This window comes from Maniola jurtina, chromosome 9 (assembly GCF_905333055.1).
Source record: "Maniola jurtina chromosome 9, ilManJurt1.1, whole genome shotgun sequence".
In the NCBI taxonomy this organism is placed as follows: domain Eukaryota; kingdom Metazoa; phylum Arthropoda; class Insecta; order Lepidoptera; family Nymphalidae; genus Maniola; species Maniola jurtina.
In genome coordinates, this window is record NC_060037.1 from 6537817 (window position 1) to 6549685 (window position 11869).

Consider the following 11869-nt stretch of genomic DNA (forward strand, 5'->3'; position numbering starts at 1 on the left):
TTGGTTTTTTAACCAGTTTTACGGCTTTAGGTTCTAGCTTTTTTGAACCTTGGACACAATGTTAGTCAAAGAGTAGCTACAATCCTCTTACAAGCCACGCGCCAAGAGATCCTTGTCAGACTGAATACGACTAATTTTACTTTCACACAAAGTTCCTTTTTCACGGAGTCCATGGTCCATGACGGTAAATAGGTACCTGTGGTAAAAACTAACTAACCACAGATCAATAACACTCCGACATTGGTAGATTCATGGTTCTATGTAAAAAGTACTTTATAAACACGGACTACGATTTGTCTTTAGGATCGGTGTTAACATAGTGATTACATACTCTTTGCGATGTTTCAGATCGGATGGTAGCGGATAATCCTACTCTATGGGTAGCGGGAAGTGGGTGGATGAGGAAGCCGGAGGCTCGTGTGTGGTGGAGCGCTCTTGAAAAGGCCCAGTCCAGACTCCAGATGTAGACGCAAACAGGCTGATTGATTGATTGATTGATCTGTGTTTCCGACTGATCGAGACGATGAATCGATGGTGTATGTCAAAATCGCTAACGACCATCTAACGATTTATTTAATCGAAGTCAACAACAACAACTTGCAACTTCTTATAACATCAATTTGTTTCGTGTATGAACAGCATTTTTGATGCGATGTATCGTCACGATCTTCTTGATTGATCGAAGCGATGAATCGTACCGTATACCGTAAAGGGCCCCCTTAAACAAAAAGTCCTTTTGTAGTTTGTTTACGAATTACGAGTATAACGGGGATAACCTAAAACATAAAAAGTATCCTAATCCTACAAATTAGAACCTACCTGCTATTTAAAACTCTGATTTAAAATATCGATTTCGGATTCCTAATTTCTACTGACAAAAGTTGAAAGTTGAAACGCTATTAATTATTCATGTCCTCTAACTTTCACTGATAACTTTTTATGTGATAAAACGTCATTTACCTACTGATATTATTCACGTCTCATGACGCTGCAACTGCTACGTGCTGTGCATATTAATTCATTTGCATTTCGTTTTCAAAATTACATTACTAGTCATCGTAATCTAAGTCGCCATTACAAGTTATTACGTAGCGAATACCGTTACTCGGAGTGGGGGTTCGGACGCGCGAGGGGAATTCGTATCAACTTCAACGGTGCGGGCGCGGTAGGAGCGCGAGTTTACTCTGTCAGTCGGTCATTACGGTATTTTTCTGTGTTACGTCCCACATTTACGATCTTGAAAGAAAAAGTGACAATGCCAGAAAACAAACCGTTCCAGCGTCTTCCGAAAAATGTTGTGCCTAAACATTACGAACTGCAATTGGTTCCGAATCTTGAAAAGTTTACATTTACTGGAAACACCAGGGTGAAAGTATCGGTAAGTGGAAATTTCGTCATAAGGTTATTGCAAACATTTCGTCTCCATGTAACGTTTATAAACGTCGAACACATTTTCAGATCGCTAGTTCTACCAAAGAAATAGTGCTCAATAGTTTGGATTTGGAACTAACGAGTGTGTTACTGGAATATGAAGATGGTGGTTCAATTACAACACTTAATCCGGTGGAAGTACGATTGGTGCCGACTGACGAAACTGCGATCATAACATTCGAGAAGGCACTTCCTGAAGGCGACGCGACCCTCTACTGTGAATTTACGGGTGAAATCAATGATAAAATGAAGGGGTTATACCGCAGCAAGTATTTAACCCCTGGAGGAGAGGAGCGGTACGCTGCTGTCACTCAGTTCGAGGCCACCGACGCTCGCCGATGTTTTCCCTGCTGGGATGAACCTGCTATCAAAGCTACATTCGATATCACGCTAGTAGTGCCAGCTGATCGAGTCGCTCTGTCTAACATGCCCGTGAAGCAGGAGAACATTGTGGGTGACAAGAAAACCTTGCAGTTTGACACAACTCCCATTATGTCCACCTATCTTGTAGCAGTTGTGGTTGGAGAGTATGATTATGTTGAGAAGACATCGCGCGATGGAGTTCTTGTACGGGTTTATACACCTGTAGGGAAAAGTAAACAAGGATTATTTGCATTGGAAGTTGCAGCAAAAGTACTGCCGTACTATAAGGAATACTTTGACATAGCTTATCCATTACCAAAAATTGACTTGATAGCTATAGCAGATTTTTCTGCTGGTGCTATGGAGAACTGGGGACTTGTGACATACAGAGAAACCTGTCTCTTAGTAGATGAGGAGCACACGTCAGCTGTGAGACGACAGTGGATTGCACTGGTGGTGGGGCATGAGCTTGCACACCAGTGGTTTGGCAATCTGGTCACTATGGAATGGTGGACTCATCTCTGGTTAAATGAGGGTTATGCATCCTTTGTTGAATTCCTGTGTGTTAACCATCTGTTCCCTGAGTATGATATTTGGACACAGTTTGTAACTGAGACTTACATCAGGTAAGAATTTAGCTTGTTTTTTTTAAATAATAAGTCACAAATTTGACATCTTAGATATAGAAAATTAGAATATTAATTTTTAATAATAATAATAGATTTTTGGCATTTTGATTTTATAAAAATAAAGAGCATAAGTAAAAGAACTATATGCAAAAATACTAAAAATTAAAACAAAATTGAACTATAGTCTTGAACAGCAATAGATAAATAATATATTTTAAATTATACAGACAAACCATGTCTCTTTGCACAGTTGAGAAATTAAGTGTTTAGAGCTTATCACATACAATTCCTTTTGAACAACAGCTCTGTATATAATAAACAAGAGCTTCAATTATTTTAAACAATGTGTTCACATATCAATTTGCATTATCATGCATGAGACAAAAGTGGAATGCAGCCAAAATAATCAGTTGCTGCCTACAGGTCACTACTTTGTCAGAACATTGCCAGTGTTTCAGTTCATTTATGTACATAAATTTTATTTAAATAGCTCCAAAATTGTTATTACTGACATTGTTTGTTTTTTCGCAAGGAGTTCAAAGAATTTTGACAAACCTTTATACAATGTTTTTGTCGATGCACATAAAACAAGTAGTCCAATCTCAAGTTGCAACATGGTAGTTTGTGCAGGTCATAGACTAAAGGATTAAATACACAAGCTTAGCAGAAATTCTTATGTTCAGATCAGACTACTTGTTTTGTGTCAAGTATACATACTACTTATAACTTGTACGTCTAAAATCCAGAATTATTTTAGTTATTACATAATATTTCTAGTTTTGATGGCTAATGAGGCCACAAAATGACAGAATGGAATAACATGTTTGTTTGTATTATTTACAGAGCATTAGAGTTAGATTGCTTAAAAAATTCACATCCCATTGAGGTACCAGTGGGACACCCATCTGAGATTGATGAAATTTTTGATGACATCTCATACAATAAAGGTGCATCCGTCATACGCATGTTGCATAGATACATTGGTGATGATGATTTCCGTAAAGGCATGCACATTTACTTAACAAGACATCAGGTATTTGCTATAAGATTCTACAAAATTAGCAGTTGTAACCTATTTATTAGCAATTCTTATTATATTCTGTTTTAGTATAAAAACACCTTTACTGAGGATTTATGGGCTGCTTTAGAAGAAGCTTCAAATAAACCAGTTGGAGCTGTGATGTCAACATGGACTAAACAAATGGGATTCCCAATGGTCGAGGTAATGGTCAAAGCAATATAAAATAATACTTGCTTTGTAAAGTCTTTTTAAGATAATATTATGGTCTATTAAAGGACACTATACATTTCTCAAAACATGTAACATAATTTACTGCCTTATAAATTGTACATTTATGGTACATTTATTAATTTCTCTATCTTTCTTTTTGCTATTTGCATCATCTAATCTGATGACACCACATAATATAAGGAGAACTTCCTCAGAATTATACTACTTAGTTATTCCATATTTCTAATGTGCTGCATATGGTGCAGTCCTTTAACTTTATTTAATACATAAAAAATAACATGGCACAAACAAATGTGCATTCACCTTAATTGTCATGATATCAGGCCAGCAACACGAAATAATGTGATCTACCTAGTTGGTATTATTTTTAAGTACTTGTTATCAGTAGCACACATTGTAATTATTTCATTGTTATATTATGATAATGTGTCATGGTAATCTCTCAATGTTATCAAAGCAGCTGTGTAGTTAATAATTATAGGTTTATAAATGTGATAAAATATGACTAAACATAATTTATTTAGATAAAGAAAGAAATACATTTGTAGTAACATTGATAAATACAGGACCATTAAAAATTGTTAAAAACCGACTCTCAAAACTACTTACTAAAAAGATAAAAAATAATATTTGTTTCTACATTTGTGCCTATTTATTTATGTTGTAGCTTCATGCTTTGTTTTCTAGTGCTCATCTAACTTCATACATACATAAATGTGTAAGACAAAAAATATTCTTTTACTAAGTAGTAGTTTTTTTTTTTTTAAATAATATGTAAATAATTAGGATTACGATAAGATAAGGAGTAAATAAAGGCTATTTATATTATATTATATAAGTAGTAGTTTTGGAAGTCAGTTTAAAAAAAATAACTTTTTTAGTGTAAATAGTCACTGCTTGGTATCTTAAATATATCAATTGACCAGCAAAACTTTCCAAATCCACACGACTTAGGAGTTCAGTACCTTGCAGCATCAAGATTGAAGAGTTGGAAATTGAATAACAAAGTCTATGCTCAGCATTTACAATATTATTTCAATAGGAACTACATGTGAAACATTTTTCCCATTATTACAATATACTACTAAATAATGCCCGCGACATCTGCCGCGTTGATTTAGATTTTTAAAGAATCTTTAGAAATCCTTAAATTTTTAAGATGACGAGAGAGAGAGAAGTATCTCTGTACTGGTCAAAATCGGTTCAACAGATGGACCGTGAAAATCTAGCAGACAGACAAGACACACTTTCGCTTGTATATTAGTAATTAGTATGTATCTAGTGTTATGAAAAATGTTTTTTTTTTAGGTCAGCTCTGAGCAAAAGGGTACAGATCGTGTACTAAAATTGACTCAGCAAAAATTCTGTGCTGATGGCAGCCAAGGCGACGATAGATTGTGGATGGTCCCTATTACTATATCTACACAAGAGCAACCCTCAAAGGTAATATGTTTTTTTTTTTAAATTATTTTCTTATGATTTAAAACAACTGTCTGAATCGTCCTTCATTATATCTGCGATCTTTATCATTCATTTTCGTAACATTGACCTAGTTTACTACTTCATTTCCTATTTTGATTTTGTTATTGATAAAAATGATAAGTCATATCAAACTTCAGTGGCTATAACAATGAATAAAATAATGGATCAATCTAATCTATTGCAATCACATTGAACAGTAAAGCCAAGGTAAATAAATAACAAGCAAAATATAATTTCAAGTATTTTTTATATAACACTACTAATGAGCGGTGAGCCCGCTGGACCGATGACCTAAAGAAGGTGGCGGGGAGCGGGTGGATGAGGAAGGCGGAGGACCATGTTTGGTGGCGCGCTCTTGGAAACGCCTATGTCCAGCAGTGGACGCATACAGGCTGATGGAATGGAAGGAGTGGTGGGAAGTGGCTCTATAATGTTGTGGATGACCGTATGTAGTGACGCGCTTTTGGTAACGTCTATGCCTCGGCAGCAGCGCGAGTGCTCGTAGTAGAAGCGGTGATAGATAGTGGTAAAGGCGTCGGCCTCAATACAGTCACTACAGACAATACAGTCTCCATTTTTTTTTTTTTTTTTTTCAAAAAAATTATAGCCAGTTTCACTCGAGATAATGTAATAAGGATCCTAATACATTTTAATCTGTTCAGGCATTTAGATGTTAGAAAGTGGAATAAAGAAACTGTTACAGTGGAATAAAGAAACTCAAGTACTCATTATTGAGCATACTTCTATATGTATTTTTAGGTGGCGCTGTCTACAGTATTGGAAAAGCGATCGCAGGAAGTAGTGTTGGAAAATGTTGCAGAAGATTCATGGGTTAAGCTTAACCCGGGCACTGTAAGTATTGCTATAACATAAGTTTTACATTTTGTTAATTTAAATTCCTGTTCCAAAAACTACCCTATTTATTTAGGATCAAAAAGATGTCTGTCTGTAAAGGTTCATTGCTGACTAGCTGATGCTCACAACATTCCATGTGGATTTAGTATTTTAAAATCCTGTTATCTACACTATCTACACTAATATTATATTATTATAAAAAGGTAAAGTTTGTAAGTTTGTTTGTAGGGGGTGATCTCTGGAACTACTGAACCGAATTTGAGAATTCATTCAGCAGTAGAAAGCTACATTATTCCTGAGTGACATAGGTTATATTCTCTATTTTCAAAAAATTAGCGATCCCGGCGAAAATTCTGGGGAAGGGGCGTCGCTAGTTAAAATATAAATCTTAAGGGCGAAAATATAAATCGTCTTTATTTTTTTTTTCTTCTCTTCATATCTCTTCCATCTGCAATCAGTCCGTGGACTATGAACAGATTTGAGGACCAATTGTCTTTATTTCTAAAAAAAAAATTCTGTTCTTTTTAAAAAATGGAATACTTGTCGTACACAGGTGGGGTACTACCGCACGAGGTACCCAGCGGCCATGTTGGAGCAACTGGTGCGTGCCGTGCGCGACGGCTCGCTGCCGCCGCTCGACCGCCTCGGGCTGCTGGACGACTGCTTCGCGCTCGTGCAGGCTGGACACACGCACACCGCTGATGTAAGGACACACACATACCGCACGCACACACTCACATTAAATGGTCTGCCCTAGATCTGTATTTGATATTAAAAGTCATGATACCTTTTTCTCTCCACTAGGTCCTGAGAAAAAAAGGTCTTGATTGACAGACTGGCACACGACTCTTACAACTTCACGTACCTACACTACATATTAGCACATATTTTTTTACCCCCGACGCAAATAGGAGGGTATTATAAGTTTAACGTGTGTCTGTTCCTAGAATCGTAGCGCTCAAATGGATGAGTTGATTTGAATGTGGTTTTTTATCCATAAGTCTGTTTAATTGAGATGGTTCTTGGTTATTTTTTATGAAAATATGTTCAACCGTTTGAAGATTGTAATCTGTTTTCTCCGGTGCAGGGAGATCCCTACTCATACAATTATACTTATCTTATGGACTCAATCCCAACTACAGTGTAATATTATGGTACAGTGTGTTATGGTCGACCTGTTGTGACTGGTTGGAATATTTACTAACCCCCAACCCAAAAAGAGGGGTATTATAAGTTTGACGTGTGTATCTGTCTGTGGCATCGTAGCTCCTAAACTGATGAACCAATTTTGATTTAGTTTTTTTTGTTTGAAAGGTGGCTTGATCAAGACTGTTCTTAGCTATAATCCAAGAAAATCGATTCAGCCGTTTGAAAGTTATCAGCTTTTTTCTAGTTACTGTAACCTTCACTCGTCTGGGGCGTTATAAATTTTTAAATTACACTTGTACTGTTTTTTTGTTCACAGTCACTTAAACTAATGGAAGCATTTAGCAACGAAACGAACTTCACAGTTTGGTCATCCATATCCAACTGCCTGTCCAAATTGAGCGCTCTTTTCTCTCACACTGCTCTCGACAAACCACTTAAAAATTACGGGCGAAAACTGTTCGCCAACATTACCAAAAGATTGGGATGGGATGCAGAAGAAAAGGAAAGTCACCTCGACACGCTACTCAGGAGCTTAGTCCTGAACAAAATGATCAGTTTCGAAGATCCAGAAACTCTCAAAGAAGCCAAGAGTCGGTATGTATTCTGACCATAATTTTATTTTATTTAAATCTTTGTAAGTACCAGTTTACCGAAATACTGATTTCCTAAAAAGTCAATCCGATTCGTTTAGTTTTAACCTATAGTGCTACAGAGCGGATCGTTAAAAACTCCCATCAAGTGTGAGTCAAGTGCGACGTGCACACGAAGGGCTCCGTTCCATACCATCGTTCCTACAATCAGCGTTTAGGAGGACCCCTAATTTTTTTTTTCAAAAATGTGGTAAAAAACAACATTCTATGATAATTATCAACTTTCCAACTTTAATAGTTTAATTTTAAACCTGCTGTAACACATAGAAAGCCAGACAGACTGGTCAGAATTATAAGGTTTCCTTGTTTTACTACGGAATCCTAAAAATGGGCAATACCGTAAATCTGTGTTGTTTAGTTTCGAGAAGCACATCTCGGGCGTGTGCACGCTACCGGCGGACCTGCGCTCGGCGTGCTACCGCGCCGTGCTGGCCGAGGCCGACGCCGAGGCCTTCCAGCGCTTCCTGCAGCTGTACCGCGCCGCCGACCTGCACGAGGAGAAGGACCGCATCAGCCGCGCGCTCGGCGCCGTACGCGACCCCGCGCTGCTCAAGCAAGTGCTCGACTTCGCCATCTCGGTGAGTCCTCGCCTCCTGTTCTGTAGATCTGCTATATCCCACTAGCTGATGCCCACGACTTCGTTCGCGTGGATATAGATTTCTTGAGAATGCCGTGGTAACTCATTGAGTTTCCAGGATAAAAGGTAGCCTATGTGCTAATCCTGGCCATAATCTATCTCCATTCCAAATTTCAGCCAAATCCGTCCAGTAGTTTTTGCGTGAAGGAGTAACATACACACATAACATACACGCAAACTTTCGCCGTTATAATATTAGTGTGCTGCTACATCTGTACTACATCAAAACGTACCACGTCAAGATCGGTTGATAGAATGGGCCGTGAAAAGCAGACAGACACACTTTTGTATTTTTAATATTAGTATGCGCTTCGCCATCATTTCGCCCAAAATCAAGTTGAATGTCTTCCTTTGTCACGTTTTTAAATCACTAGGCTAGTAACCTCAATAGCGCAAAATAAATATATTCTCTTTTATTGTTTAAAGAACAATAGAAGTCAAGTAAGATGAAATAGTTCACTGTTCAATCACATGTTATTGCTTGTAGGATGAGGTTCGATCGCAAGACACGGTGTTTGTCATCGTCTCAGTGGCAGTGAGCAGAAACGGCCGCGACCTCGCGTGGGAGTTCTTCAAAGATCACTGGCAGGAGTTCATGGACCGCTATCAGGTATGATAAAACTTGCATGAATGATGAAATAATGAAGAATTTTTATTTTAAGCTTTTTAGTGTATAAGAACATAATTAAATTGCTTCGCAATAAGGATATTCTCAGTCCCTAATAGCTTAGTGCAGTTATGTGTAGTATATGGATTGAGGACTTAGGATCTGAACTTCAATGATTGAAGTCAATCAGTTCATCATCAACAGTTCCTCAATCTTCATAATTTTAGCAGGCGATAGCCTTGCAGCATCAGAATGAAAGATTTGGATCCTGAAATTTTTACAGGACCATCTCATGAACTTCTTTTTTCGCAAAAAATAGACTCGCTTGGCTGCAATCAGACCTGCTGGCAAGTGATGCAATTCAAAACCTTCTCCTTTTTGAGAGTCTGTTAAAAATTAATCCTTTTCTTGTATAAATATCTTCTCAAGAAACCACCTATCGTATGTGGCTACACATGAATTATTTCCTTGGTATTTTTCAATGGGTCTAGATTTTCACAGCTTATAGGTCACTGAGTGCTACTTATATTCATATTTGTTTTTCAAATTAAAGGGTGGATTCCTGCTCGCTCGCCTCGTGAAATCGACGACAGAGAACTTCGCGTCGGAAGCGTGCGCGCAGGAGATCGAGGAGTTCTTCCGTACGCACCATTCGCCGGGCACCGAGCGCTCCGTGCAGCAGGCGCTGGAGACCGTGCGCCTCAACGCGGCCTGGCTGCGCCGCGACCTCGCCTCCACCACCACGTACCTGCAAGCCTACCACTGATGCCGCCGGTGAGTTCATCTTCACGCACCACACTATCGCTGAGATCTATAGAGCGCACTTTGACTTTGCTCAGACTTAAGACACAGTTAAAACGAGACAGCGCTATACCGCTGGCATAACTTAATTGAAACTTAAGTCTAAGCAAAGTCAAAGTGCGCTCTATTAATTTCAACCAATGACACTAGGGGAACTTTTTAAATTATTATTATCAACAACTATTAACTTTCAACTGTATATCTTTTAACTATCAATTTTACATCGAAACAAATTCGGCGCTACATGTAAACGGCAAGAATCTCGATGCATCACTTGGATACTTGCGCTTGGATATGTGTTCTGGCAGGTACTGGTAACCCTGTACTTGGATGTTTAGGTAAATGCGTGCCAGTTTGCCAGGCTGTATACTCCATATTTTCTCTCTGCGCAATAAAATTCTTGGTTTAATTTTGTGTATTTGTTAGCAAACCAGTGAAATAAAAATTCTATAAAGGCAATTAAACAACATAGTGAAGAAAGCCTAAGATTTTAACAGATAGGGTATAGTAGTAGTCCAATCTGAATATAAGGCGCATTGTACAAAAATGGGCTTGTGTATTTATTCCTTAAGTCCATGACCTGCGCAAAGCAGCATGAGCACTGAAAGATCAAGGATGTATCGTGTAATAGTAAGCACAAATAGAAAAACACTAGACATTTCTATGCTCAGGACCTTTAGGTAACTTCATTTTTGGCTCAGTATGTGGTCAACTTAAATGTTGCTGTTGATGGAAAACATTAATTCAATATATTTTTCTTTTATTGCAGGACCAAATAACGAAAGACTGAAATTCAACGAAGACCGCTTTATTTCAATCTTTTATGATGTATGGAAAGCTGACTTTATTTATTTTCTTTACACATACCTACTTTGTAAATGACTACAAGTATTATGTGTTATTTCTTATTATAAAATCATTTTAATACTATAAGTAATTATCTTCTCAGGACATCTCTGATCCCACTGTAGGGATAAAATATATTAATAGCATTTTATAAAAATGGTACGTAAAATAATAACATAATATATTTCCTTGGTGTAGTTGTGAAATATCATGTTTATGACTTATGATGAATAATTGTTGATGGTTATTTTATTTTTGCTGTTTAAAATGTGATGTATATTGAAAAGAAAATGTTTCGCAAATTACCAAACTAGAAGACTTGTTTCCTTTTCAATTGGACTTATAAAAAAAGCCATACCAAATAGGCCTGTTGTGTAAATGTGTAAAAATATATTAATTTATATTAAGATATATTTTTAGTCTCATTGGTGCTCAGTGCATTTCAAAGTTTTGTTTCTCAGAACTATAATATTATATTATACATGTAGGACCTAACATTATAATGCTATAAAACTATGTATTATAAATATATCTTTACTGTTTCTTGATGTATCTTTTGTGTAATAGTGTCACATAATAATAGAAAGTTTAAAATTGTGATGTATGAATAATAATTTGAAGTTACCATCGTTTAGTGACTCATTTGTTGTCATGGATTTATTTGTAAGACTGTGTTATTTCAATAAATCGTACAAAAGTACCTGTAAATGATTTTTCATTTTTTTATCCTGTTACAACATCAAGGTGCTTTGCAGTGCGCCAGGCCAACATCCGTTCTAACAAGTACTCTGTGGGTTTAACACAAGCAGTGTGTCTATTTGATATAATATCCTTAGATCTAACCTGTTTCAACTCAAACCGATTCCTAAAATGTACAGATGTTAAAATTATTTTTAAAAAGATTTGGAAGGAATTATTGTTTTGAAGTCGCCGCGCTTAGGGTTGCCAGGATTTTCAATGTTTTGATACTTGAAAAGAGGTCATCGTCACAAACTTCTTGTCGAAATCATCACAGGAAATCACACAACTAGGAACTGTTTTCTAAGGCTCTCCCCTCCACTTCGAAAATCGAAATCCAGAGCTGATACCTATACGATAACGAAATGTGGAAGCAGGAACGCCCAACTAATGGCTATATGATATTATACCCGCCTAGGGTAATAATGT

At 37.2% G+C, this 11869-nt stretch overlaps 1 protein-coding gene across 1 annotated transcript; it reads left to right on the forward strand.

Moving 5' to 3' along the window:
• Positions 1-612: 612 nt before the first annotated feature.
• Positions 613-11410, forward strand: LOC123868409 (puromycin-sensitive aminopeptidase). The gene is made up of 12 exons (XM_045910924.1): positions 613-1378; positions 1459-2420; positions 3267-3456; positions 3532-3645; positions 4984-5118; positions 5917-6009; positions 6566-6715; positions 7478-7755; positions 8170-8389; positions 8936-9058; positions 9609-9829; positions 10626-11410. Exons 1-11 carry the CDS (start codon positions 983-985, stop codon positions 9819-9821), a joined length of 2874 nt encoding a protein of 957 aa, XP_045766880.1. The 5' UTR covers positions 613-982; the 3' UTR covers positions 9822-9829; positions 10626-11410.
• Positions 11411-11869: the final 459 nt, after the last annotated feature.

Coding starts and splice junctions, on each gene's coding strand:
- LOC123868409 (XM_045910924.1), top strand. CDS start 983: ATGACGCTGCAACTGCTACGTGCTGTGCATATTAATTCATTTGCATTT. Junction 1,379..1,458: donor ACACCAGGGTGAAAGTATCG/GTAAGTGGAAAT, acceptor ACACATTTTCAG/ATCGCTAGTTCTACCAAAGA. Junction 2,421..3,266: donor GTAACTGAGACTTACATCAG/GTAAGAATTTAG, acceptor TATTATTTACAG/AGCATTAGAGTTAGATTGCT.